This window comes from Propithecus coquereli, unplaced genomic scaffold (assembly GCF_000956105.1).
Source record: "Propithecus coquereli isolate 6110/MARCELLA unplaced genomic scaffold, Pcoq_1.0 Scaffold119, whole genome shotgun sequence".
Lineage (NCBI taxonomy): Eukaryota > Metazoa > Chordata > Mammalia > Primates > Indriidae > Propithecus > Propithecus coquereli.
In genome coordinates this window covers 7,861,424-7,889,303 of record NW_012135969.1, presented here as the reverse complement: position 1 = coordinate 7,889,303, position 27,880 = coordinate 7,861,424, and the positions used below count along the sequence as shown (strand labels likewise).

General features: G+C 61.0%; 3 protein-coding genes across 37 annotated transcripts in view; all 3 read right to left on the bottom strand.

Annotated features, from left to right (window-relative positions):
• CACNA1G (calcium channel, voltage-dependent, T type, alpha 1G subunit) overlaps positions 1–1,122 on the bottom strand; it is a 62,208-nt gene extending 61,086 nt beyond the window's left edge. For 30 of the 34 annotated variants that reach the window (XR_001138209.1, XR_001138208.1, XR_001138210.1 and 27 more), the window contains exon 1: positions 489–1,122. Coding sequence is in view for 29 of the 34 variants with exons in the window: in XM_012661913.1 (XP_012517367.1) it covers positions 489–730 (242 nt within the window). In the remaining 5 variants the exon portion in view is untranslated. The remainder of the gene's footprint in view (positions 1–488) is intronic. The other 4 variants (XM_012662012.1, XM_012662022.1, XM_012661976.1 and 1 more) reach the window with 2 other exon arrangements.
• Positions 1,123–6,194: 5,072 nt separating this feature from the next.
• Positions 6,195–13,257, bottom strand: SPATA20 (spermatogenesis associated 20). 2 transcript variants are annotated; one of them, XM_012661841.1, is made up of 16 exons: positions 13,177–13,257; positions 12,892–13,071; positions 12,730–12,794; positions 12,420–12,574; positions 12,195–12,338; positions 11,895–12,096; positions 11,274–11,404; positions 11,073–11,177; positions 10,844–10,918; positions 10,534–10,743; positions 10,262–10,454; positions 9,793–9,961; positions 9,282–9,493; positions 7,663–7,862; positions 6,715–6,795; positions 6,195–6,557 (listed from the first exon to the last, which is right to left on the bottom strand). In XM_012661841.1, exons 1-16 carry the CDS (start codon positions 13,251–13,253, stop codon positions 6,387–6,389), a joined length of 2,370 nt encoding a protein of 789 aa, XP_012517295.1. In that variant the 5' UTR covers positions 13,254–13,257; the 3' UTR covers positions 6,195–6,386. The 2 variants fall into 2 exon arrangements, with proteins under 2 accessions (XP_012517295.1, XP_012517289.1); XM_012661835.1 differs by lacking the exon at positions 13,177–13,257 and having other exon boundaries at positions 11,073–11,404; positions 12,195–12,574; positions 12,892–13,066.
• A 5,007-nt stretch (positions 13,258–18,264) lies between these two features.
• Positions 18,265–25,925, bottom strand: EPN3 (epsin 3). Its single transcript, XM_012661824.1, has 10 exons — positions 25,827–25,925; positions 23,482–24,182; positions 22,409–22,527; positions 21,712–21,792; positions 21,348–21,476; positions 20,347–20,434; positions 19,622–19,891; positions 19,330–19,446; positions 18,969–19,199; positions 18,265–18,823 (listed from the first exon to the last, which is right to left on the bottom strand). The coding sequence occupies exons 2-10, from the start codon at positions 24,041–24,043 to the stop codon at positions 18,501–18,503; spliced, it is 1,920 nt and encodes a 639-aa protein (XP_012517278.1). The 5' UTR covers positions 24,044–24,182; positions 25,827–25,925; the 3' UTR covers positions 18,265–18,500.
• Between the last annotated feature and the right edge of the window lie 1,955 nt (positions 25,926–27,880).

The following is a 27,880-nucleotide window of genomic DNA, read 5'->3' as shown; positions in this document are numbered from 1 at the left end:
TTTGGGGCGGGGGCAGGAGGGAAACCCAGGAGATTGCGGTTCCCCCTCTTCCGTCCCCGCAGCTTCCTCCCCACCCCACCCCCCAAACTCGGAAACCAAACCCAGCTCGCTAACCGGCGGCGGGCAGAGTAGAGCTCCCAGGCTCCTGAAGCTTCCCACATCTGGAGGACGACCCTCCCCTGCCCACATCTGGAGAGGATCCAGCTGCGGACCATCAGGGCACACCTCCTCTCTTTTCCTGGCCTGGACCCCAATCCCCCAAGGAGGACTGAGGTGTGTGTACGGAGGTGGGGCTCGCCCGGGGTACCGACTCGACCTGCTTGCGTCCCCGCTCCCACTCTGACGCCCCCTCCCTTCCTTAGCAGGCCCCTCTCGTCTGCCCACCCTCAGGCTCACTTCTCCGACTCACCTGGCTTTAGGTCCCCTCCGGCGGCGCAGCCCGCCCCGCTGCCGACCCCGGAGCCTGGCCGTCGTGCCCCGAAGGATATGGGTTACAGACCGTGCGGAGACACCAGCTTCGCGGGCGGCTGTCCTGGCTCAAGTAGAAAAAAACCACCGGGGCCAGCGCCGGGTACGGCAGCCCCTCCGCCTCGGAGTCCGCACTGCCCGGGTCCTTTTCTGCAGACCCTGGCCCCGGCCGGCCCCCGGCCCCCGACAGGTCGTTGAGCCGCATGAAGCTCCGGGGCTGTCCCGACTCCTCGGCGCCCGCTCCATCCTCCTCCTCGTCCATCCTCTGGCCAGCCGGGGCCCCGGGCGGTCCGGAGAGGGGCGAGCGGCGCCCCTCAGAGTAGGTGTCCTCACGCAACCGGGGGGCCCCGGCGGGGGCGCATCTGGGGGGCTCTAGGGCGCAAGCTGAGCCCCCGGGAGGGCCAGTTCAGCCCAGCTTCCCCTGCCCGCAGGGGCATGCTGCCCGCGGGGCGCCGGGTCGCAGGGAAGCCCCGCCCGGCGCGAGTCCCGCTTCCCCAGGGCCCCCGGGGCTCCCCGGGCCAGCGGGCCGTCTCCCCGTCACTTTGTTCCGGCTTCTTCGCTTCGCGCCCAGGCTCTGGTTGCCCGATTCGGCGCTACCTTCGGCCAAGCGGCCCCGAGAGGGGGAGAGAGAAGGGGAGCACCGGCGGAGGGCGGGGGGTCCGGGGAGGGCGCCCCCACTTCCCGCGGCGCAGCTGGAGCAGGATCTAAGGGGTCAGCATCGTCCCGGCTCCGCGCCAGCGGCGGCGGGGGGAGGGGAGGAGGGATCTCTTTGGGGGTGGGTTTGAAGGGGGTGGGGGGCGGCTCCTTCCTCCGCCCCGCGGCGGGCTCACGGTCAGGGAGGGGCGGGGAGACGGTGGGGGGCAGTCCTGGGCGGGGGTGGAGGCGGAGATGCCGCCGCCGCAGCCGCCGCGGTGGCTGCCGCTGCCGTAGCTGTCGCCGGCGCCACTGCCTCCTCCTCCGGCCGAGACGCGGAGCGAGCAAGCGAAAGCGGCGGCGAGGAGCCCGGCGCACACCACAGCTGGATCCCTCACTCCAACTTCAAGCCTCGGCCCCGCCTCTCCCCTGCCAGCCTCGCAGCCAATCGCTGCGCGCCGTCGGCCCCGAGCCGCGCGCCCATTGGCCAGCCGCCGTGGCAGTGCGGGCGGGAGCGCCGGGAGAGAACCACAGCTGGAATCCGGTTCCCACCCCAAAGCCCAGGACCGCCCCTCTCCCCTCCCCTTGCCCCTGGGTCCGCTCCCGAAGGCTGGAGCCAATGAGACGGCTGCACAGACCGAACCCACTTTCCTATTGGCCTCTGGGGTCTTTGGGACTCCCCTGGAGTGAGCCCCGGAGAGTCAGTATTCGGCTTGGAGGTCTTGGGGTAGCGCCGCAGGCCCCGGCGATCCTTTGTCTACGACCCCTGAATTGGACAGCAGCCGAAGGGCGGAGCTCCTCTCTAAGCGGGCCTGGAGAAGAAGGGAGCAGGCTGCACGGGGGTGAGGGTGTGACCAGGGTCCCAGAGCGAAATCCTGGGTCTCCACCTGGTTAATCGTCCACCCTGGAGATGAGCCTGGGAGCGGGACTGGGGAAGGGAAGGAGCAGAGCTGGGGTCCCAGGGGTGGGGCTTCGAGCTGGAGGGGGTTGGTCTTGGGGAAGCAGGCAGAGCCAGGGAAAGACAGGGGTAGGCATGGTCGGGGCGTGGCTCCCACCAACCTCTTGGGCTTATTGGTCCTGCTCCAAAGTACACTTCTGAGGCTTTGATCCTGACCTGCTAACCCTGACTTGCTGGCCCTGACCTCACGTTGGCGCTCCTGAGCTTCATAGAGCTTCATCCCCTGCCCCTAGGGATCCTTTGAAGGGCGTCGACTCCACTAGGGGGCTTCGAGCTTGAACACGTGGGCCCAGGCAGATAGCTCCGGACCGCAGAGCTCGGATCCCCAGGAGCAGCTGCGGAGCAGAACGAGGACTCCTGCAAAGGGACCTGCGGGGGTCTCGAGTGTGTGGGAGGGGGTGGGAGCACAAACCTGGCCCTTACCAACTCTTAATCTTCAAAGTCCCCACCAACCCCCAACCCCGTGCCTCAGTTTCTCGCTCTCGAGTTCCAATATAGCTTAGGGGGAGGCTGTCGGCGGGACAGGAGCTCCGCCGGGCTGCTCCCTTCGCTGCCCTCCACCCCATCCGCAGCGGGCCCTCGTGGGTCTGTGCTTTCCTCGCGCGCACACGCACGCGCAGACCCCGGCCCTCGCCCCGCCCACCTCACGGAGTTCTGGGGCTTAGTGAGCTCTAGCTCCCTCCCGCTGCCGGCGCCGCTCCAGAAAGATGTGGGTAGCGGGAGCGCCGGGCTGCTGGAGTGCTGGGCGCCGGTGGGGGGGTAGGGGGGATCGAGGATTAGACACTGGTAAGCACTTCCCCAACGTCTGCGAGAGGTAGACACGGCGGAAACGAGCAGGTCAGTCAGTTCCCTCTCTGGAGACTTGGGGCGCTTACGCCAGTGCGGAGAGGCCGAGGGATAGATCGGATGACCTTCGGTACCCCCCTCCCCCGACTCCCGGGCGTTCTTCGCTCTCCTAGGACTGCGCCACCCACGCAGCCCCCGCGCTCCGCCGCGGCGGGGGTTGGGGGGGCGTCTCAGCTCCGGCCGCGGCAGGTTACGGGGTGGGATGGGGAGGGCCGAGTGGCTGCTGCGATGTCGCCTCCCTGGTTGCCCTTTCGCCGAATCCGCGAACCGAGCTGTGCAAATGAGGCCGGGCTCATTTGCGTTTCATGCTAATGAGCAGATCCCCTAAGTGCCTTTTTTTCCTGGCGCGAGTCTCTGCTCTCATTCCGAGTGTGAGGCGCCAGAGTCCTGAACTTGGGGTGTCTTCTGGGAGAGGGGGTGCATTTATGGTTGCACCGCGTGTCTGACACCTTCTTCCCTCCCGCGGGTCCGCAGTCTGCCGGTTCGGCCTGCCCTTCCCGCCAGGGTAGAGGCCCGGAGCTGGCACGGAGAGGGAGGGACTCCCATCACCCACTCTTTGCAGAGGGGGAAAATGAGGCCAGAGAGGCTTGCCCACCTCCATGGTCAGGTTTCCTGGTGGTCAGCAGGCCCCACACCCTCATCCATCATCCAGGCCACCCCTGGTCTCTGGACTGAACCCTGTTATAGAACATACCCAGAAAGGAGGGCAGGCACTAAGGCGTCTGGATAAATTGAGATGCACATCTACTTCCCTGGGTTCGGGGCCTGGAGGAAACTTGCCACATAAGACATCCTCATCCCTGTACTGGGGCACCAGGGGACTGTGATGTCCAGTCGGAGACGCTCACCCTTAGCCTGGGTGGGGGAGGGGCGGAGGAGGCAGGACCCACAGGGAAGGCAAGAGCTGAAACCGTCTTTAACTCCAGCCCGCCAAGCCTCAGCTCTGACATCACCGCCTCAGAGTGGCCTTCTTTCCAGCAAGTGTTTCAATCCCTCTGAAGTGCCAAGGTGCTGAGGACACACTACCCAGCCAGACAAAAGTCTGGAACCTTGTAGCACTTAGCCCAGGCTGGGATGACATATGTCCCCCTCCAGGCTCTGTGTTCCCCGAGGGGCTGTGTCCATTCTGCTCACTAGGACCTAGTCTAGGGATTGGCACCTAGTTATTAGGTGAATAAATAACCTCAGGTGGTGAGTGGGAAGGGGAGGGAAAAGAAATTCTTTTCTTTGGGCTTCAGTTTCCCAACAACGAAGTTAAGCTGAAAGGTCTAAGCTCTCTTCTACCCCTACATACACCCTGCTCAGGGCTCCTGCAGTGACCCCTCCCTCACAGCCCATCTGGCTCCCCCAGGAGCAGAGATCGTCCTCCCATGTGAGTCTCTTTGCTCAGGGATGATACACACATTGCCCCATTTGGTCACCCCACAGCCCTGAGAGCTGAGTGGGTGGTCCCACGTTTTTCAGATAAGAAAGCTGAGGCTTAGAGAGATGAAATGACTTAAGTGACTGCCCACACCTCATGGCCTGTCCCCACTGATCCTGCCCCCGGCTGTGCTGCTGGGAGAGCAGGGAGCACACACCCAAGAGGGAGGGCAGCAAAGGGGAAGGGAGGCTGCAGGGACTTTTAAAATCCCACATCTGAGCAAAATTTATGTTGAGCCCTGCCCTCTTTAGAAATTCAAGGCCTCCTGGGAAAACTAACCCTTTAAGGCACTAACTCCTTCTTCTGAACCCATTTACAGAATCCCATTGTCATGCGCATGCCGGGCAGCAGAGCAGACTGGATGGAAGGAAGACACCAAGTGCACCCGCCTTCACAGCTGTGCCTGGGCCTCCTGGGGAGCGGGAAACCTTGGGGGGTCTTTACTGTACCCTGAAGACCCCAGAGGGAACCAGAAGTGCTGAGGAGTCACAGGGCAGTCTCTCACCTTCTCTGGGCCTCCAGTATCATCTACCAGTACGAGGATGAAGGTACCTCCCTCGGCAGCCCATTCATGAGGGTCAATGGGATGACAGTGGCAAGAGGGCTTGGTAGATTGCCCAGACTATTCCAAAGCCAGGACTGGGGCTGCCAAAAAGGCCACCTGTGCTTCACCACACTCCATCCTCCCTCCCTGCCACCTCCCAGGCCCAGCTCCACTTGCCCAGCCCTCTGGCTTCCTGGGGAGGCTGACTGGGGCCAGCTAGAATGGGGCCAGCTGACCTCGTTGGCCAGAGCTCTAATCCCCTCCAGATGGACCGGTGGCTTGCACTGAGGGTCTGGCTGCCCAGCTGAGTCTGGTCCTGGTGACCATGTGTGGCTGCGGGTGACCATGTGCAGGGAGCGACTCCATCCAGTCCCCTACTCCTTCCTGCTCCACTCCTCCCCATGGCTGACATTCCCCCAGGCAGTGGCCCCATCCGGCTGCTCCTTGCCTCTAGCAGCCTCTGTTGGCTGTGCTGCTTGGTTGAGGGGCTATGAGGATGCCCAGGGCTCAGCAGACCCCTGAAGGCCCCAGGGGGCAGCTCCCCTCCCATCAGCCTCATCACTCCACACCAGCCCTTCTGAAAACATGCTTCCCAAACACAAACAATCCCTGTGGAAGCTAGATGGGATTTCTGGAGCCGGCGAAGATGTGTGTGCCAAGGATGGGACTCAAGAGCATCTCTCAACATGAGCAGTCAGGAGGAGGTCACAGGAAGGCACTGGCTTTCTCTGCAGCAAGAAGGACTCAGATAGATTTGGGGAAGGACTTCTAACCCAACAGATGCTCCAAATGAAAGAGAACTCTTTCCCCAGACCAGTTTGTATGGCAACAGAGGGATGGACAATATGACCTCCTGCAGGGAGGCCATGCTTCCATCCTGGTGTGGCGGGGGCTAGATGGATACCCCCAAAGAGATGTCTTAGTCCTGATGACAGCACCTCCCAAAGTGTACCAGGGCATGTGCAAATGTCACCATTCCATGAAATATAAAAGCTCATATAAGATATCTCCTGCCCCTTTCCTGGCTCAAGACCAGGAAACAATGGGGAGGGGAGGCAGATGCCCTTCTTAGCATCTCCTGGGGGCGAGGATTGGGCTTTGCCCTCCCAGGCCAGTCCACACCCCGAAGCCCACCTCTGGTCATTTGTACTTCATTTTAGTCCCCTGACCATAGTTTCGCCCAGGCTGCAATGGCCATGGATGGGGGCGGGGCCGGCCTGGTGACCTCTGGGAGGTGAAGGAAGAATGGGGGGAGGCAGAGGGGTCAGATGGGGCCTGGGCTGCTGGTTCCCTCCCTCACAAGTGAGGCTGAGCTCCTGAGGTTACCGCGGGACGCTGTTTGGTTTATTCCAGGTTGAGTGGGTGCCCACAGGGAGGCAGTGAGGATGGCCGAGATCACCTGGTGGCAGAGTGCCCAGGCATGGCCACAGGTTCTGCAGGGCCCTTCAGGGCCTGAGTCTCAGGTCATTTGAGAAGCTCCACCTTCTGCCCCAACCCAAGGGGGCTTGGGGCAGTCACTGATGGAGCAGTTTTCGTAACTCGCAGGGCTCAGTGATGGGCAGGGAGCAGGCTTGATTCTCACACACATAGGCAGTGGCACGGTCTTCCAGCCGTCGCAGGGTACTGAGGAAGGGCAGCTGGCGGGACATGAAGCTCGAGGGGTCCCCATCCGCCAGAATCAGCACCTAGGGTAGCAGCAGAGCGGAAAGGGTCACCCGGGGGCTCAAGGCCTGCTGGGAAGTTACCTCTCCCCAAGGCTTCAGTGGGGACAGATGTTGGGGCACCAAGGAGGGGAGAGGGCAGCTTGGGGGAGGTGGGGGTTGGGCACATGGGGACAGGCACCTTGTTAGGGATGTACATAGAGTGGACGCACTGCACCAGAGCTTTGGTGTCCTTGGCCTGGCGGTCTCCACAGATCACGATCTGGCCGGAATAGAAAGGTCACTCTGGTGTCAGATGATGAGGGGCTGAGCCCCAGACCAGCCAGGGCTCCCCATCCTCCTCCCTCCTCCCTCAACACCACCTGCATCCCTAAGAAGGAATGGGGACTCATCTCAGCTGCCAGGAGGCCACATCAGATTTAATGCTTGGCAAGTGGGAAAACACACACACACACACACACACACACACACACACACACACACACACGCTAGAATACACGAAGAGGCAATGTCATGCATAGTGGCAGAGATACAAACACAGGAAGACACACACAGAAGACCCACAGCACACAGATCCATCCAGAGAGACACAGAGTAGTCACAAATGCACACAGCAGATGCCCACATGGAGGCAGATATCACACAAACCACACCAGACACACACATGCACACGCACACGCAGGCAGACGCAGAGGCACACATGCAAATGCAAGCAGGCAGACCTGCAGACAGGCATGCACATGCGGACAGGCAGGCACACACTTGCAGACACTCACACCAGCATTCCCCCCACAAGCGGGTACCCAGACACACACCTCCAGGAGTACACACAGCAAGAACACAATAGGGACAGGAATGATTACAGTGATACACAGAGACACACAGAAAAATACTCCACCAGCCACCAGGGACCCATATTTAGCCAGTCTCCTGTGCCCCGTACTCCGACAGCCCCAGTGACAGACACTCACAGGTCTGTCTCCTCAGACCCACAGACAGCTCCACCGCAGAGAGCAGAGACCTGCCTCACACGCGGGTGCACACACACCCCTGAGCTCTGGGGCAGCCCACACTGTAGCCCAGCTCCCCTCCTAGCTGGGGTCCTAGCCCAAGTGCCCTCAACCCTCACCTGCTTGAGGGTCTGCTGATGGGCTGAGAGGGTGCGGACCATCTCGGGCAGCGCCACCGGGACACGACGCATGCGCTCTGAGAAGGCGGTCAATAGGCACACACACTTGTCCATCCAGTCCTTGTGGCCCGTGAAGCCGTGCAGCCGAAGCAGGTTGTGGGCCGACACGGAATTGGCACTGGGCTCTGCACCATCCTGGTCTGCAGCGGGTGGGGAGACAGGGGGTGCGGGGAAGGGAAGGTCACTGAGTCCCAGGATCCTGCCCCAGCATTGTGTCCAGGGCCCCAGGGGAGGGGGCACACAGAAGAGGCCTTGCCCATACTGCTCCTCCCCTCCCCCCGTCAGTCTAAGAGTTGAAGACCATCGCCTGCAGTTACTGACGCTTTGCCCTCTCACCGGCGTCCCCAACTCCGCTTGTGCCAGGCTGCACTGCTGGTCCCCGGGCTTCAACTCACTGGGAACTCTGCCCAACCACCCAGCTGCTCGAGCCAGAGTGGCTTCACCCTCACCCCCTTCCTTGTCCCTCATCCTCAACTTCTAATCCATCCCTGATTCCTGCTGGGGCTACGGCCAGAACAGGTCCAAATCCCACCACCTCTCCCCATCTCGTCCCTCTACCATCATCTGAGCCTCCGCCCATGCCTGCCTGGGCTGAACACCACTGATGGCCTCCTAAGGGTCCCCCTGCTCCCTGCCCCATCTCTTTTCCGCCATTGGTCAGAGCGAACTCCTTAAACCTAAACCAGAGCAGGTCACAGAGCTGCTTAAAATCTTGCCCCACCCACCTCGGCACCCACCTCCGGTCTGCCCCTCTGTCCTCCAGGCTGCCCTCTCCCACCTCTCAGGCACTGCTCCTCTGCCTGAACTCTCTCCCCAGCTCCTCTGTGACCACATGGCCCCTCTTGCCCTCCAGATCTTGGTTAAATGACACCTGTCACAGGTGTAATCCGATCTCCCCCAGGCCAAGGTGGGCCCCCTCTGTACTTCTCTCCCAAGGCCCTTTCATTCACTCAGCTAACATTTATCGCGCACCTGCTACAGGCCAGGCCAGACCCTGGGGACAGAGCAGTGACAGAAAGTCCTGTTCTCTGATGAGCTAAAATTTGAGTGGGGGGGAGAGATCATTAACCACAGACAAGGCACGGGGGTAATCAGGGGACAGGTACATGGTAGAGGCTCCTGCTTCTCCAGGGCACACAGCACAGTTTTAACTACATGCTGGTGCGTGCATTTTTGCATTATTACTGTCTGTTACATAGTTGTCTCCCAGATTGTTCTGTAAGCTTCATGAGGGCAGGGACCACGTCAGCCTTGTTTAATGCCTGAATCCACAGTGCCAGTTACTGTGCCAAGTGTGTTCACAGAACGGCTAAATGAATCTTTACGCCAGCCCTGTAAGGTAGTGCCAACGTTAGCTCCATTTTGCCTATTAAGAAACCAAGACTTAGAAATACGAGACCAGCCCAAAGTCACATGGTTAATAAGTAGCAGAGACGTGCAGCCAGGAGGCTCCTGCCCTCGCCAGCTCTTCCCCGCCACACTGCACTTACACCTCCCTCGGGGAAAACCAAGCCCCGGCTAGGGCCAGGACTCCGGGCCAGCCCCACACCCCCACTGACCGTCCTTCAGACGCAGGGGCAGGCCAGCCCCGAGCTCGGCCTCGCTGCAGAAGTAGCCGCCACCCTCGGAGTCCCAGAAGAGCCTGTCCTGCGTGTCCTGCAGCCGCAGAGCCCACTCGAGCCACGCGCTCTCCTGTGAGGCCTCGTACAGGTCCAGCAGGCCCCGCACCACGAAGGCGTAGTCCTCCAGGAAGCCCCAGCAGGGCGGGTTGCTGGGGACAGGCATTAGGGGAGGGGGTGGGGACAGGCCCAGGAGAGAGGGCCTTTCACAGAGAGGGCCCCTTTCATGCATTTGTTCATTTAACCCTCCAAATGGCCCCTCTTGGGTAGCTGCCTTCATTTTCCAGATGAGTAAATGGGCCCAGGGAGGCTGAGAGCTCGGTCACAGCAAGCACCCGCAGAGCCAGGACTGGAGCCCACTGGCGGGGAGGCCAGGTGGGGACATGCAGGGAGACCAGCCCCCCACCCGCTCCTTCCCCCCACCCCCCAGTCAGTCTGCCCGGCCCCCCACCTGTGCTCCACGGTCCCTCCTGAGCCGGTGTAGCAGGTCCGCATCAGGCGGCCACTGGCCACATCAAACATGTGCCGCTTCAGGAACTTGGCACCATTGGTGGCACAGCTGACCAGCTTGTCTAGGCCCAGGACAGCCCCGGTCACAGCATAGCCGGACACCATCAGGCCTGGAGGCAAAAGAGACCAGTGGTGGTAAGAAGACGGCCAGGGCCCTCCAGGCCTGTCCACCCCGACACCTCAGGCCCCGGACACCTCTCAGGAGCAGTAGGGTAGAGCACAGACAGCTTGGGCCCCAGAGCCAGGCAGGTCAGCATTCCTGGCCCTTGTGTGTGACCTTGGGCAGACTACTAAAGCTCCCTAAGTCTGTTTGCTCCTTTGCAAATTGAGGATAATAAACCTAAGAAAGGAAGCATTAGCATTTAGCAGGTGCCTGACAGACAAAAGGGGCCTCAGACACACTGCCCCACCGTTCCAGGCGGCCACCATCTTGTTGTCCAGGTGCGGCTTGGGCCGGTGTTTCCGGGCCTGGAAGAGCTTCTCCAGCCCCGCATTGAGCAAGGTCCGCACGGCCTCCGCGTCCAAGCCGAAGCGGGCAGCGGTCAGCTCCAGTGAGTACCGGACAGTCAGCACGTTCTGGCCCTGCAGCTCCCCCTTGGGGTCCTGCGGAAAACGGCCTTTGTCGGGGCGCCCACAGGCTGGGCAGGCTCCGGCCTCCTCCCGTGTCCCCAGAAGCCCTCACCTGAGTGGGGCTGATGTTGCCGGCCTCCGTGAGCCCGTAGTGCTTCATGAGGAGCTGGCCGGAGGTCAGCGGCTCGGTGGCACCCGGCACAGCCTCAGGCAGGAGCTGCTGGACCTCTTTGACCGTCCACACGTAGAAGGCGCCCTCTCTGGGATGCATGCCCCGCTCTGGGGGCGAGTCTGCGTCCTCAGCACAGTAGAAGCCTCCAGACTGTGGGGAGGGAGAGTCGCTGGCCCCAGCCTAAAGGGCAGGGGAGACCCCAACCCCCTCCCTACCCCAGCCAGGTTCGCCTGCCTCAGTGGACACACACCCGGTGGGTCAGGCTCCGAGACACATACTGCAGGATGCCTTTGGCAACATCAGAATAGAATTCTTCGCCAGAGATCTGAGGAGAGGAACAGAGGAGGCTGTAAATGGAGGTCACTGGGGCGGCCTAGGGACGTGGGGGTGGGGGCGACATTCTCCCAGGACAATGGGGAGGGAAGACTGGGTATTCAGGAGGGAATTAGGGGTTTAGATTAAGCAGGAGCCACAGTCACCTGGAAGGCCTGTGAATAGACCACTGCGAGCTGTGCCTGGTCGTAGAGCATCTTCTCGAAGTGCGGGACGTGCCACTGGCGGTCCGTGGAGTAGCGGTGAAAGCCCTGTGCCAGGCGGGACGTGGGGCTAGAGGCTGCTCCCAGCTTCTGCCTCACCCACTGCCTCCCACTGCCCCTCCAGAGAACACCCAGCCCCCTCACCTGCCCCACGTGGTCCCGGATGCCCCCGTTGGCCATCATTTTCAGGGTGTGCAAGGCCATCTGCTGGGCCCGAGAGCCATCCTGGGTCAGGCGATGGCTGAGCCAGTAGGAGAACAGGAAGTTGAGGATCACTGTGGGGCACCAAGAACACATGGGTGAGAGAACAGGGGAGTGCGGGCGCACATCCGGGCGGTCAGGAGGCCTCTGGCCAGGTCGGGGCTAGGAGTGCGCCCAACAGGCAGTCTCTGGACAGGCTGGGAGTTGGGAGGTCAACGGTCAACTCAGAGAACAGAAGGTCACTGCCCAAGCCAGAGGTCAGAATATCATTGGCCCAAACAAAGCACCAGAAAGTTGCTGACCAAACCAGAGCCCAGAAAGTCATTAGCCAAGCCAGGGTCACAAGGACCAAGTCAGTGACCAAGGGTCAGAAGGTCATTATCTAGGTCAAGGTCACAAGGTCACTGCTAAGACCAGAAGTCAGGTTGTCACTGACAGGCTAAGGAGGTAAGGAGGTCACTGGTCAGGAGGACAGGAGGCTCAGGACCAAGCCAGGGGTCAGAAAATCGTTGACCAGGACAAGAATCAGAAGGCCTGTGGTAAGGTGGGTATGGGGACACTGACCTGGTGTCGGAAATTTGGGGGCCTCTGCAAAGCCACCATACTCCTCGTCATAGCCCTCATCCAGCTGCTGGAAGCAGCGGCTGTTCATGGTGGCCGCAGAGGGCGGCAGCTGGCGGTCACCCGTGCTGATCTCCGACCGGGCCAGCAGGGTGGTTGTGACACGCTGGCTGTTTTCTAGCAGTGTGTTCTTGTTCTGTTTCCACTTTGGGAGGTGGGGGCACACCTGGGGGTCAGCTTGGGTTGGGGGCCCTTGTCCCCTCGTCCCCCGCCCAGGTCCCCGCCTCCCCGATGCACACCCACCTGCTCCCGTATTCTCAGCAACACTGTGCGGAAGCCAACTCGGGTCAAGCCATCCTCGGGAGGGAAGTAGGTGCCCCCGACAAAGGGCTGGAGGCTGGGCGTCAGCCACACATTCATGGGCCAGCCCCCACCACTGCTGGTGGCCTGGGGGAGAGGGGGCAGGCGTGAGGGGAGCCGCCCCCGGAGCGCGAGCAGCGCACACACTCGCGTGGGAAGACCGCTCACCTGCACGAACGTCATGTACACCTTGTCCACGTCTGGCCGCTCCTCGCGGTCGACCTTCACGCTGACGAAGTCCTCGCTGAGCAGGCGGCCGATCTCCTCGTTCTGGAAGGACTCCTCCTCCATCATGTGGCACCAGTGGCAGGTGGAGTACCCCACTGGAACGGGGCCAGGGGGAGGTCGGGGGCCAGTGATGGGCTGGGGACCAGCCGAGGGGCCCCAGCTACCCAGAACAGGTCCTGACCTTCACTCTCCTGGGAGCCCCCGGAGCCCAGAGGACCCTCCCCCAGCCCAGGGAAGGCGGGCACATTACCTGAAAGGAAAATTGGCTTGTTTTCTTTCCTGGCCTTGTCGAAGGCTTCCTGTCCCCAGGGGTACCTAGACACAGCAAGTGGGGCATCCCTCAGCAGACCGGGGGGTCGAGGAGGAGCCCCGGACCCCAGCTGCTTTGGGAGGGCACCAGGAGAGCACGTACCAGTCCACAGGATTGTAGGCATGTTGTAGGAGGTACGGTGACTTCTCATTAATCAGGCGGTTGGGGGACCTCTGGGGCGCAGACGGGGGACAGCTGGGCCGGCTTCCTTTTCCTCCAGCAGGCATGGGCCCTGAGCTATTGACCGATGCACTCCGGTCCTTGTCCCGGGAGGAGCTACCCCTGGTGAGGCCAGTGGGTCACACAGGCACGGGGCCTCCCCCAGCCTCCACCAGGCCCCTGGTGCCCATCCCACCCCACCGAGCCCCCAGCCCCCCTTAGACCCACCTTTCTGAGCCACGGGGGAGACTGTGGCCTTTGTGCTCCCCCTTGTGTTTTTGGGGGGGTGAGGAGAGATGGCTCATTGGGGGCTCCCTGCCAGGTTAGTCTCCCCCAACTTCTCGGCCCCTGGCCGTGGGGAGAATGACTGTGAGGTCGGGGCGGGTCACAATGGGCAGAATGGTCCTTGGGGCTCCGTTCTCTCCCCCAACCGGGCCCCTCCCCGGGGGGCTGCGGGGAGGCGTCTCTCTGGCAGGCCTGGGTGCCTGACCTGGCAGGAAGGCTGCCCACTGCTGGTGGCTGCGCAGGCCAAGAATAGTAGGGTCTGGGACTGGACCGGGTGGGGGGCAACCAGAGGAAGACTGACATAGTCTCCCTCACTCAACGGCCACCTGCTGGGCACTTCTGCAGGGCCAGGTCCTGTGCCTGACCACCAGGACACCTAGGGAATCCGAAACAGGCCCTGACCTCAGGGAGTTCAGCCTGGGAGGGCGGCTGGGAGGCTGGCGCTTCAGGGTAGACCTAAATAATGACAAGTCTGGGCAGCAATAAAGGACAGTGACAGGACACAGGATGCTGTTGGAGAAGGGCCCTTGGGCCAGCATCGGGGTGCAAGGAAGGCTTCCTGGAGGCAGTGTCAGAACAGTCCTTGGGGAGCCAGCCTTGCAGCAGGATGGATGGGGCAAGGGGGGCCTTCCTGCAGGGGCCAGGCTGCGGGAGCAGACCGGAGGCGGGGGTGGGGCGAGGACCAAGCATGCAGGGGTGGTCCAGGCTGGCACTGGGGACGGCTCTGGGAAGACCAGCCACGGGGCCCCGCAGGCGCAGGGCGCGCCCCGCGGCCCGCTCGCCTGCCCGTACCTGCGGCTCGCGGCGAGGCCCAGCCCGGCTCGGCACAGCACAAGGCCGCGGCCCAGCCAGGCTCGCGCGCCCAGCATGGCTGCTCTGCGCCGTGGTCCGGGACGCCGCGGACAGGAAGGAAGGGCAGGAGGCTGCGAGGGGAGGGCCGGGCCCCTACAGAGCCGCGGGCGGGTCACCGCCGAGGCTCGGGACTGCGTGGCTGGTCTCCGAGCGCCGCCCGGTGGCATAGTGGGGAATTGCAGACCAGACAGCCCAGGTTTGCAAGTGTGTGCGTGAAACTCGGCTGGGCTCAACTCCATTAAAATCCTGCCTGCGGGAGGACAACCCTCCTGATGGGAATAGGAAGGGCTGCGGGATGCTAGGGCCATGCCATGCCAGAGCCTCAGCTCATTTTGTCCACCCCTTGCCCATTTTACAAATGAGAAACGAGGCCGGAGCCAAAGGCATGCCTTGTCCAGGTCCACAAGCTAGCAGGCTCCGGTTTGCACAGCCCTATCTCACCTGCTCAAATCCCACCCACCCCAGGAAGCCGTCCCTGAATAACAATGGTGAGCCAATTTTATGCCCTGAGTACACTTTCCACACTTGCCTCATTTGCTACAGTCAGCCAATGTTTATTGTCTGCCGCCTACCACTCTGCAAGGCCCTGGGGTGTACGGTAGTGAGCGGAGAGAGACAAGGCTCCTGCCCTCATGTGGCCCACAGTCTGTTGACAGAGGCAGAAGCTAACCCAACAGCCATACAAATGAATATACAGCCACCTGCTTTGACAAGTGCCATGAGTGGGTATAACAATAAGGGACATGATCTGCTGGAAGGGCTAAGGGATGACAGCCTCCCTGAGGAAATCACATTTGTATAGTAGCTACAGAGAATGAGAGAAGGGAACTTGGAGGGAGCATGAGAGAGTGTGGGGAAGAAGTCAGAAGGAACAGTATGTGCAAAGGTCCTGTGGCATGTCAGTGAGTCAGGGCTGAGGAATTGCAAGAAGGAAAACAGGCAGTAGATGAGGTTAGGAGGTTGGGGAGCAGGGCAGAGGCCAGGTCTTGGAGAGACTTATGAGCTGTCAGAAGGGGATTTTTTTTTTTTTTTAGAGAGAGCTGTGGTCTCCCCACATTGCCCAGTCTGGTCTCGAACTCCTAGCCTCAAGCAATCCTCCCTCCTCGGCCTCCCAAAGTGCAGGGATTACAGGCGTGAGCCACCGTGCCCAGCTAGAAGGAGATTTTTGATGAGAGAAGGATGTTGTTGAAGGGCTTTAGTCAGGAGAGTGACCTGGTTGGGTCTGCACTTTGGAAAGATCCCACTGGATGTCCAAGGGAGAAGGGGGCGAGAGTGGAGCCAGGGGCAGTTAGGAGGTCATAGCAGCACCCAGGGAAGATGGCGGGGGGTGGGGCTGGAGGTCGGGAGGAGGAAACATTGTCAGGACCGGCAATGAGGAAGAGTGGGGTGTCCAGGCTGAGTTGCAGGTGGGGCCATTTTCTGAAGAGGGGGGTGGTTCATGAGGTTCATTTTTGGACCTGTTGGTTTGTGGTGCCTTCAAGTATGTGCACACGGAGGCAGAGGTGACAAGGCTTGGAGCACACAGGAGAGGCTGTCGGGAGAGAGGGATTCAGAGGTCTGTAGCACTGAGACAATGTGGGTGCGGGGAGTTCTCTGGCGGGAGACTGCAGCGAGCAGAGAAGAGGACCCAGGTCTGGGCTTGAGAGAGCCTGAGAAAGACACAGGTGGGGACCAGCCAGTGTACAGAGGGAAAAGCCAGAGAGGGTGGCACCCAGAGGCAAGGGGACCGAGGGGTGTAAAAAGGATGGAGTGTCAACACTGTCAGACTCCTGAGAAGCCAACCAGGTTGGGACAGAGAAAGGTCCCTGTCCCCACAGGTGGGCTTGGCGGGCGTTGTCCCAGTGAAGTCAGGCAGAGGGCTTTAAGCCAACCAGAGGGGGTTGAGGGGGGGGGAAAGGACGGGCACCTGGTGTGGGGGGAAGGACAGAAACACACTTTCAAGATGGAGGAAGCTAGGACACCATATCGACAGGAGGGATTTGGTTGAGAGAAAGTGACTGAAGCTGCCGAGGAGAGAAGAGATGGCTGACACCACAGGGTTCCGAGAGTGGGGCGGTCGGTGTCAGAAGGGTTAGCAGACGGGCCGGGGGTGGGGGACCACAGTGGGGGGGTTCTGGTGGGTGCTCCAGAGTAGGAGCTCCGGCTGGAAGGGATGATGTTAAGCTCAGAGAACTGGAAGCTGCCTTGAATGTACAAGAATCTGGGGTGATGACAAGCCCCAAAGTGTGACCATGGGTGAGGGTAGCCGAGAGGTTGAGGGGCACAGAGGTCATCTCCTAGGATAATGGAGTCACCTGAAATTGACGTAGAAAAGGAGTGAGGTAAGAGCTGGGTGAGAAGACCATGTGCCAAGACCAAAGCATCCCAAGAATGAGGTGGAGTGACAGCCCCAGGCAGGGTGGAGGCAGGACAACCCAGTGGCACCGGCCTCCAAGGAGGAAGGGTCTTATGAGGAGGAAGATGGTCCGGAAGTACCTACAGGAAGCAAGACTCCCAACCTCTTCTTTGTGGGAGATGGAATAGCTCCCCGGGGGGTCCTCAGGGGAGAGCCAGTTTAGAAGAGGGCTTGGGTGGGGGAGGCACAAAGGATGGATCAGGGACCAAGGAGGAGGGGAGCTTCCAGGTTTGGGTGTGGCAGAAGGCAGATGGGGGCTGGACTCTGGCTACTGCCTGGCAAAACCAGGGTGGGTTCATTCCTCACGGTCAGTGTCTGCAGAGGGTGGGCCCTGGGCTGACTGGACACTGGCCTGGGAGCGTCTACACAGCAGCCTCATAAGGGAGGAACTCTCCATCCCATTTGACAAATAAGGAAACAGGCACAGACACAGGGAGGTTAAGCGATTTACTCAAGGTCAGGGATCATAACCACTTATTACTAAGTGACTATTGTTACTATGAAGTTCACACCTCGGAGCAGAGTTTTGAACCCTATCGGTCTGGCTCCTAAGCAGGTGCTCTTGTCCATTCTGTCTGTCATAGCCACTGTGGGACCCCCTTCCCCCCCCACCAGGAAGAATAGTCTGTGTCTCCCCCACCCCACACACGAAATTTGGCGTTTATGGCCCGTGACAGACCATTTACCCACGGCACCCTGAAAGGGGGTTGCGAAGGGCCGCAGGCTGCCTGCAGAGCCAGACCCTCAGCACTAAGGACACATCGGTGTCCAGTGGCCCAGTGACCAGGGGCACTGGGTAGAAAAGGAGTGAGGGTGGCCATGGTGGCCCCCCTGGATGAAGTAACGGGCTCTGCCCCCATCCTTGGTTTCCCAGACCCCACATAAACCCCCAAGAGGCTCGGACTCCTCTGCATGGTTGAGTTTCTTGCCAGCCCTGATGAAGGGGGCAGAGGGTAGAGCTGGATTTAAGGTGACTCAGTAGGACAAAGCTCCCGTACCCGCCTGGTGCCACAGCCATCACATACCCCTGGCTTGCCTGCCCTGCCCAGCTCTGAGCTCCTGGAGATTGTGGGCTTAGCAACTCCTGGATCCCTCCCAGGTCAGCCCAGCACTCTGTTCACAGCAGTCGCTCAATATTTGCTTAGTTAAGTCTGGAGTCCAGCCTGGGAGCTCCCTGTCTGACTCTGAGTTCTAGCTGCACTCCGCGCTAGCTTTGTGACTTTGAGCTGCCACTTAACCCCGCCGAGCCTGGGTGTCCTCGCCTGTAAAATGGGAGCAATGCTGGCTGCAAGAGTGACAGACCCGTGCAACCGCACTTCGGAGGGCTTTGTGCTTGGTTTCATGCTCTGTTGTCCCCGTTTTGAAATTCTTAATCCAATTTTGAACAAGGAGCCCGCATTTTCATTTTGTACTGGGCCTCTCAAATTATGCAGGTAACGATATTATCTACCTCAGAGAGATGTTGCAAGATTAAATGAATTGATCAGCCCAAGTGCTTAGCACATAATGAGTGTGCAATAAATGGGAACAAAAGCCTATGGTCCCTTGCTTTAGGCCACCTCCAGTGCCTGTGTGTGACAAACGAATGAAATGACCAATGAGTGAGAGCTTAGGAGCATCTGAAAGCGAAGGTGTCAAGTTGTCAAGTTGTCGGGGGATGAGGGTGAAGGGAGTCGAAAGGAGCTGTACGGGAAGTGGGAGCAGTTTTGCGCCCCAAGTTGAGAAGCAGTAGTTTCCTCGGCAGCCGGTGATCGCGTTGTTGTGGTCCAGACCCGGCTGCCACGCCCCGCAAAAAGTCCACTTGGTGAGAGCTGAAGGCGAGGGTTCCAGTCTTTCTTTATTATGGGGGCGTTCGGTCTCTAGCTCCCAGGACGTCGCCAGTCTCCAGCTTCAGGAGCTGCCACAGGGCTGGGTCGCCGAGGCCTGGAGCAGTGTTCAACACGCCCCACCGCCCCGCCCGGACCCGGAGTCGCGGCGCGCATGCGCCAGCAGGCCCGCGGGCGGGACCGAGCGGCGGCGCTCAGAGGAAGGGGTTGGTGCCGGGCTGCGGGGCGCCGGCCGAACCCGACGTGGGCAGCAGCGGCTGCGGGAGGCCGGCGGGCGGCGGCGCGAAGGCGCCGGCCTGCGGGAAGACGCTGACCGAGGCGGGGAGGCTCGCGCCGGCCGGCACGCTGCTGAGCGGGAGGGGCAGGGAGGCGCTGTAGGTCATGGAGCCCAGGGGCGCCCCGACGGGCCCGCCCGCCGCCAGGCCGAGCGCCGGCGACCCGGTGCGCATCTGGTTCAGCGTCGGCCTGCCCGGCTCGCCCGCGCCAAACGGGTTGGTGGGGGACGGAGCGCTGAGACCTGGAATGAGAGCGGGCGGGGCTTGGCGCGGGCCGGGGCAGAGCCCTGAGCAGGGAGGGTCTTCGGGATGGGGAACAAGAGTAAGATTCTAGGGCATGCAGAGCTGGGGCCCCAGCGTCGAGGGACGGGGTGGGGGGTGTCCTACCTGTCAGGAAGGGGTTCCGGGTCTGTGCCGCCTGGGGCGCCTTGACCAACGAGTCCAGGTTGACCAAGGAAGAGGCCGAGGGGCCCAGGAAGGACTCAGGAGTGCGGCAAGCTCGGGCCTCCTTGCCGGGCTGGGTTAGCGCTTCCCCTAGCACGCCCAGGTCAAAGGCGTCTGGCTCCTTCGTGCCATTTTGCTTAGAACTGGGGCTAGGCTCTCCAAACAGGTCCAGCTCTGGAAGAGAAATGCTAGAGCTCACTGGTGGGGAGACAGATTGGCCCCCCACGTGGGGGGAAGAGGGCAGAGGCCCCGCTGGGTGGGGACCCTGTTCCCGAACCTCGTGGTCCCCTTGCCTCCTGCTCACCCACAGGGCTGCCGCGCTTCCCTGAGGACAGGGCCTGGGCGCACTCCAGCCCCTCCTTGGTCTCCATGGATTCTGGGGGTTTGGCAAATGGGTCAAAGGTCGAGGTACCACCTAGAGCTAGATGAGAAGAGGGAGAGATGTGTTGGCAAAGAGAGTAGGCACTGGTCTGACCCCTTTCCAGGGAAATGGCCCTCTTAACACAGACAGGATCTGCTGCCCTCCTTGGCACTGGAAGGAAGGGGACCCTGAAGGCCCCTGGACCCTCACCGACACCCTCAGGCCCTGTACTTACCAGGTGTGTCAGATGTGTCCATGGAGGCCCCCCAAGGGTCAGCCCCAGCGCTGGGAAGTCTGTGGTGGGGAGAGTTCAGTGCCCAGGGGTCTGTGGTCAGGGGTCCAGCAGGCGGCACTGGGGTCCTGCCCCAGGGCTCAGAGGAGGAGAGCATAGGAGGCAAGTCCCAGGGCTGGCTTCGGGACAGGACGTTTCCTGAGGGGACTGGAGACCAGGGGTCTGCAGAAGGCCCCCAGGAGGAACCACTGGCCTCTGTGTTTGGCCTAAGACCTGAAATGGGAACAGCACAGACACGATCCCAGACCCACCCAATCCCTCGTCCAGGCCCTTCCCAGTTGCCCCGCCCTAGTTGGGAGGCGTGGGATCCATGTCATAGCTGGACTGCCGACTCGGGACCACCCAGCAAGCTGGAGCCCGTATTCAGCAAGTTAGCCCAGGAGCCTGGATCCCCAGGCAGAGGCGACTCAGGCCACCTTCTCAGGCCGAGACAGGCTAAGCCAGTGAGGGCAGCAAGAGAACATATGCTGAGTTTCTCATGAGCTGGGCTTTTTAAACGTGCTCCCCTGGCCCTCACTACGAGAGCCATGTCCTGGAGACAGCAGATGCTCAGGGCAATGAGTGACTTGCCCAGTGACCTTCAGTGAGTGACTTTGCCAGCAAGTGACTGGGAAGGAAGGGGCTCCCTGGGGCCAGCCTGGGAGCCTCTTGCAGCCCTCCGTGCCCACCTGGGATGTCCCATGGGTCAGCAGAGCAGTGTGTGGAGGGCGGGGCCGGGGCAGGTACGAAGATGTCGGCCAAGTCCAGGATGGAGGACTGTGGAGGGGAGAGGCAGCCGAGGCTCAGGAGTGGGCGGGGCCCAGAGGGAGGGCAGGCCCTGACCTGTCAGCCTGACGACAGCTCGTGCTCTCCTTTATTCACTCCACAAATATCTACTAATGACCCGTCACCTCTGTACACTGCTTGACAGTTTGTTTCCTTATCCATGTAGTGCCTGATTTTCATAACAAACCTGTAAGGTGGGTAGGGCAGGTGATGTACCCATTTTATAGATTAATCAGCTGAGGCCCGGAGAGGGGAAAGGGTTTGCCGGAAGTCGTACAGCCAGGGAAAGGCAGAGCTGGGGTAGAATCCAGGCCAGCAGAAGGGGGCAACAACGGCAAAGTCAGATTTTTTTACAACGAGCTTCATTCCCCGGGTCAGTGTCCAAGAAAAATTGGCCACAGTGAACATGGGCAGGAAGGAGACAGGCACCCCAGGGGCAGCATGGACAGCTTGGGAGGGTGCAATTATCAGCAGTTATCCACTCTCCCCTCCTGGAAAGGAGGTATACAAACCCAAGGTGTCTTCAGCACCGTGTGCCTGAGCCCACCCTAGTCCTGCCCGGCAGTATCACGTAAGAATGTCAGCGCTGGAACTGTCCAGCAAGCCCACCATGCAGAAGAGGAAACAGGCCAAGACAGTGATGTGCCCCAAGCCATCAAGTCAGTGTTCAAAAGTCCAGGGCTCTCAGATTGGGATTCTTTTGCATCCTACTTCTCTGTCAGCTCAGTCACCAGCCCATGCGATATGGGACCAGGGGCTGCTACACCCCGCAGCCCCCATTTTCATGTGATAAGCACTGAAATGGCGCTTACCATATACCAAGCACTGTTCTGCACTTTGCAAATACTAACTCATCTCACCTCCCAGGCCCTGTGCAGCCCACGCCCACCAGCGTACTCCCTACCTGGCTGGTTTTCAGCTTCTCCTCCTCCTTTTTCTCTTCTCTCTTGGGCTCTCTGTCCTGCCGGTGGCGGCCAGTGGCCCCTGTGCCATTGGCTATGGGGGAGTCATCTCCCCGCCAGGACCTCACCTCCTGCAGAAGGCACAGAGGAGTGAGGCGCGTGAGCAGCTGGGGCTGGACTTGGGGGAGCCTGAGCACCCGAGGCTGGAGTCAAGGAGAGAATGCAGGGTGGGGGCAGCTGAGAGGTTAGGAGCAGCAGGACCACCGGGTGCAGCGGGGAGCCTGTTAGTGCCTATAGCGCCTCCACCAGCACCTCCACCAGCACCAGCACGGGAGGCCCGGGCAGGCTCGGCCCCCTACCCGCTACCTTCTCGTGCTCCTGCCGGCTCAGGCGCAGAGCCAGCTGCAGCTGCAGGTCCTCATCCCTGTGGGAGGCTGGGGGAACTGGCTGTGAGGGAGGAAGAGAGGGTGAACTTGGCCCAGTGCTCCCACCCTGGGGTGAGAAAGACAGCATAGCCTGCCGTGTAACGGGGATGGGGAGAGAAATACTGTCCGCCAAACGGCAGCGTGGGTGTGGCCTTGTCCCTGCTTGGATCTGAGATGCCTTTCTACAGGTCAGCAAGATTGATCTTTCTCCTCTGGCTTCCTTGAGAGCCCCCCAAGCCCTGCTATGTGAGGCCCAGCTACTTCCTGCCTGGTCTTCCCGGATCCACAGAGGTAATGGCAGAGAAGATGATATCGGAGACCATCCCTGTTCCCCTAAAAGGACACCTGATGGGGGGCAGTAAGTCCCAGTGTCTCTTAGGGACGTGTCTGTCAGCACACTCACCCGCGTCTGCCACATGGCAGTAGCAGGCCCCTGTGACACGCGATGCACCCAGCTGCACATGCACCACCCTTTCCAGCCGGAGAGGCTGGAGGCGGGAGCCAGTCCCTGCCTGTGACCAAGCCAAGGACACAGACAGGCCCTGTGCTGTCCTTGGGGGCAGGAGTCAGGCTTTGGGGCCCACAGGCACCTCTCTCTCCTCTGGGGTCCCCTTCGTACCACCCCCCAAGCCCCTCACCTTCTCGGCCTCCTCGCGGCTCATGGCCAAGGCCAACTGCAACTGCAGCTCTTCTTCTCCTGACGTCTGAGGCCGGGCCTGCTCCAGGTCAGAGGTGTAGCGGGGGGATGAGGAGGAGGCTGCAACAACCATCGTGGCTCTGTGACCACACCAGTACCCACCGGTTCCCGTACCCTCTGCCTGCCTGGAAGCTGAGGCTCAGAGAGGGGAACTGAGGGGAGAGGAACAACTGGCAGCCGAGGGCCGTCGTGGCCCAGGCAGTGTGCTGGGCACTGTGAGTTCACTGGGCCACCCAGCGGTGCAGACTCCAGTGCCCCCTTAGCATGCACAGACGGCTCAGAGGGGCCCTGGCCAGGGTCCTGGAGCAGGACTTGCACCCAGGTCCCATGACTCCAGCGCTCGGACTCTTCCTACTTGGGGCCAAGGGGAGCAGGAGGGCAGGAGGTTCCAGGCAGATAAGGTCACAGCCTCAAAGCCCTTGGCAAGCTGTCAAGGGCTGCATGAAAAAAGGGCCATTCTGAGTATTCCTCAGATCAGGGGGACCCCACCACCAGGGACAGAGAGTCAGGCACTGCCCAGCAGCCGCCCTTATTTTCAAAGGCAGTGCCCGAAGTGGAGGGATGAGGGGAATGCCACGTGTCTCGGCGCAGGGCCAAGACCTGGACCTGGTCTCATTTCATTCTCCAATCAAACAACAGAGGTAAGTGAGCTTGTCCCCATTGTACAGGTGAGGAAACTGAGGTTCAGGGAGCTAATTGCCCAGGTCACACAGCTTGGAAAGGGTGGTATAAAGAGCGCTGTCTGACTCCAGAGCGTATGCATCTGCCACCACGCCGTCCTATCAGACAGCTAACTAACAATGATAACAAATATGTAACAGCATTTTCCTTTGAGCTAACTTGTTGAGCACCGACTGCATGCCAAGTGTTGTCCCTTGCGTGCTACATTCCTTATCTTGGAATCCTGGCATCCCTCTGAGGTCAGTGCTCTTAACCATGGCTTGGGGTTGCAGCGGCAGGATTCAAACTCAGGCCACCTCCCCATCCCGGCCTCTGTATGCGGGGCTCACTCACAGTTGTAGGAGGAGGGGGAGCCTCGCGGGCGACCGTAGTCCTCACCGTGGCGGCGGCTGAAGCCCAGCTGACCGCTGCCCATGCTCGTGCCCTCCAGCGCCATGCGCTCCTTGGTCTTGAGGGCGTGGGTCCGCTCCTGCCGCAGGCGCTCCTCGTCCTTGAGCAGGGTCATCACCTGCTTCACCTTCTCTCGCACGTTGACGCCCTGGTCCTTGCCGTCCCGGTCGACGTACTGGAAGTCCTTGAGCGTCTGGATGGTGTAGAGGTTCTCGCGGCACTGGTGGGCCACCCGCTCGGAGCCCGTCTTGAGCAGGTAGTCCAGCAGCGTCAGCGCCTTGTACACGTGCCGCCAGTTCTTGCCGCTGTCGTTGAGCCGCCGCCACAGCATGCCCATGACCTCGGCGAAGGCCACTGTGTTGAAGGTCAGGTCGGCGATTTCCGACATGAGAGAGCTGGGCGGGCCCCAGGGGTCATTGCTGGTGGCCTCGCGCACCTTGATCTCTGCCTCGGAGTAGTTGTGCACAATGTTCTTCACCTGGCGCCGCAGTGCAGAGGTCGTCATGGCTGGGGACTCGCAGGTGGGCAGCCCCCGCCCCTGCCGGAGGTGGAGGGCCGAGGGCCACCGTCTGGAGGTCACGGTCTCGAAGGATGGGCCGCCGTGCTCTCAGCAGGGCGGCTGCGTCCTTGGGTTCCACATGGGGCTGAAGAAGAGAGGGTCTGGAACTCAGGGGCAGTGGCCCTCAATGCACTGGTCACTCAGCCACCAACCAACAAAATAAGGCCCAGCCAGAGTGTCCCTGCTGCCAGGAACAGCCTTCAGCGGGCACTTATTATTCTTCTTATTTAACTTATTCAGCAGGCAAGTCTAATTTTGCATATTCATCTATCTTCGCAATCACACCGCAAAGATGCTATTATCTCCATTCACAAGTAGGGAAAGCGAGGCTCAGAGAAGTCTAAAACAACCTGTCTAAGGTCACAGAGCTGATAAGTGGGGGCCCAGGATGACCCCAGGCAGGCCCCCCAGAAAGTATACGGCCCCAGGGAGGATCTAACAGCAGCCCCAGGACTGCCCACTGGCCATGCTTCTGCTCGGCTACCTTCTGCGTTTCTGCCAGGCTCTAGCTTGAGACCTATCCTTTCCAGCTTCTTCCTTCACTTTCCTCTTTTCTCATATTGTTAATTTTTGTAGCTTGATTCACTCAACACCCATTTCCTGGAGACCTTTTTGGAGCCAGACACTATGTCCAGAAAATTGCAGTCCAGTGTGGGAGTGCAGAGGAGCACAGGGAGACCCAAGCAAAGGAAATCAGGGGAGACTTCCTAGAGGAGGTGGTGGTTGAGCTGAAATCTGAGACCCGAAGGGAAGGGGGCGGAGTGGCCCAGCAAGGCCAGGAAGGGCAGCTCAGAGCAAATGCTGTGAGCTGGGCCGGGAGGCCAGAGAGGGAGGAGTGTTTGGGGAAGGCTACCTCGCAGAGGTCTGGCCACTTCACCCCTGCCACCCCCATGTACACGTGAGAGCACTCGAGTCAGAGAGGGGATGTGACCTGCCCATGAAACACGGCGTGTAGGTGGCAAGCTGGGACTGACACCTAGGTCTCCGGAAGACTAATCCAATACTTACTGCCATGTCACTCAGTTTGGTAATTAATTCATCTGATTGTTTTTCTGTCTCAGTCCACCTTCTCAGCCAGAGTGGAAGCTCGCTGAGGGCAGGGACAGTCTGGGCTCTCCAAACCCTCAAGGCCCTGGGCAGTTGGTAACCCTCTGGTACCCCAGCAGAGGGAGGGTCAGGACCAGCCACTTCCGTCCCTAGCCCTCAGGTCTAGGCTTTCTGCTGAAAGCTAACCTAGGCCCAAAACAGAGGAAGGTCCTCCCAAGGCCCTATCAGAAACCAAAAGCGGAATCCCCTGGCTACCGCCATTGTTCCAGCACCAGTACAGGTGTATGCGCGCTTACACACCCCCCCACACACAGACACACACACCCTGGGCCTGCAGAGCCTCCACCTCATCTATGAACCCCTCCCCACCCTCCACTCCCACCCGGCCAAACGCCCATGGAGATGGCACTTCTCAGCTCCACCCTCTAGCCCCAGCCTGGCTGTGCCCCAGCTGGTCCCCAGGCTGCCAGAAGGCAGGACTCAGGAGGCCATCCCGCTCCCCCCGCCCGAATCCACACTCCTTCCACCCCAGCCCTGCCAACGCTGGGTTCAGTTCAAAGCAGCCCCACAGGCCTTGGCAGGTTTCGCCAGGGCCCGGGTGCCTGGGAGAGCCTGGGCTCAGAGGATGGGGTCCTGTGGGCGCAGGCGAGGTGCAGCGTGCCTGGCCCAGAGCACTGCCTACCTTCTATCTGCTGTCTGTCTTTCCGTCCAGCCGGTCGTGGGCTTTCTGTGAGGATGCCACGGCCACAACTTGTTTAACTCTAGCCCTCCCCTTCGCTAGTGACTCAGACCTGCCTGCGCCTCCCCAGCGGTGGAGTCAAGATGGGAAATAATACGCACCAAAGCCCGCCCCAGCACACGCCCCTCCCTGCTGGCCGCTGGAACTAGCAGAACCAGTTGGGCACAGTGACTCCACCAGAGCCCTACCTGGGCCTGGCTGCCCTGGCCCTCCAGCCTGGCCCAGTGGGGGCACCGGCCTTCGTGGGAGGGGGCCGCAGGGTGGGCCCGGCAGCCCTGCCTGGACTTTTCTCCTAGAAGGTGGGCATTCTCCCACACCTCTGCAGGAGGTGGCTTGACCTCCCTCCCCTGGAATTTGAGGGGACAAGGCTGGGAGGAAGAGGGGGTAGGGTGAGGCCACTGGAGCACAGAGGTGGGGGAGGAGAGGAAGGGACACGGGAGGGAGCAGCTGGGAGCGCTGCCAGCGGTGTTACAAGCAAAGGGTTTTATCGAACACAATATGCCCAGAAATAAAAGGGAGTGAAACAGAAACCCAGCAGCTGATAAGGTGGCGGTGGTAGCGGCAGTGGCGGCGGCAGCCCCGGACAGCTGGGTATGGAATTACTGCAGTGACCTTCAGCCAGACCTGTCAGGTGGAGGGAAGGGCACTGAGAAGGCAGGGCCTGGGAGGCCAGTTCAGAGCTAGGGCAGAGGGCAGGTGAGGCAGGAGGGCACAGGGCAGAGGAGGGGGTGGGCTGGGGGTCCCAGGGCATCAGCTCTCTCCTACATAGAGGGTCCCAAGAAGGACTGCATGGGGGGCTGGGGCTGCTCCTCTCAGGGCCCCCAGGACTGGGCAACCTGGAGAGATTCCCAAAAGTCAGGACCAAAAAAAGCAAATGGCTCATCCCCAGAGTGGGGTTCAGAGATGGGAAGAACCCAGATCTGTCCAATCACGAGTGCATGAGTTTGTCCAAAGTCTGTGTGTGCTCCCACCGGCCCACCCTCCCATCCTTGGCTAGGGCAGCTAAGGCTAGGGTGGCTACATCAGGCTCCAGCCCCCCCAGTCAGGTCCAGCCTGAGCGGTGGCTTTTCTGATCCCTCCCTTCCCCCAGCCCTCTTGATGCTGGAGGGACAGAGGAGTGAGCTCCAGCGCTAAGCTGCTGTCAACTTCATCAGCCCTGGGGTGGCTAAGTCCTGGGGGCATGGGAATGGGGTAGGGGCTGCCCTGGGCTAGAGGTGCATCAGCGGCTGAGGAAGAGGGAACAGCAGAGATGCGCAGGAGTCTGTGGGGAATGCCACAAAAGATACTAAGTCCCAGGGTGAGGTCAGGAGCGGGGACCCTGAGTCCCTTCCTGGGGGCTACAGGGAGGGAGGGGCAGCAGGCAAGAGCTTGCAGGTCCTCTGCAGCCCAGCTCTCCTCTCCCCTCCCTGCCCCTGGGAAAGAGACTAATCCCCAAGTCCACTCTTTGCCCCGGCCTTCCACGCAGGGCACCACCAGGGAGGGGGCCCGGGAGGGAGCTTACCTCTGGCACAGGCTCCCTCGGCCCCAGCCCCGGCCCCAGTAGCCTCTGCAGTGACCCTCCGACCTGCGCGGCAGGGGGATGGCACAGCCTCGGGAGCGTCTCCAGAGCCATCCACCATGGACCCTCGTCCCGGAGACCCACCCACTCCCAGGAGGCGCAGACCCCTCAAAAGGGCAGTGGCAGGGTCCCTGGAAAGGGTAGCAGCTCTGCCTCTCTCCCGTTTGCCTCCTAGACACCGGCCAGCCAGCGGCACTGGGGAGGGAAGTTGCTTGGCTGGCCGGGCAGGTCCTCCTCAGCTGTAACAGGACACAGGAGGAAGCGCAGGGCGGGTTAACCCCTTCCTGCTGGCCAGGCAGGTGGTGCTCCAGAGGTGGGAGGCCAGCCTTCCTGCCCCAGCAGGTGCACATCTGGAGCCAGTGTTGGACCCACTCCCCGCTGCAGTGAGTTAACCCTTCCTCTGCCTCTTTGACAGGAGGGGAAGCTCCAGCCCCCCCAC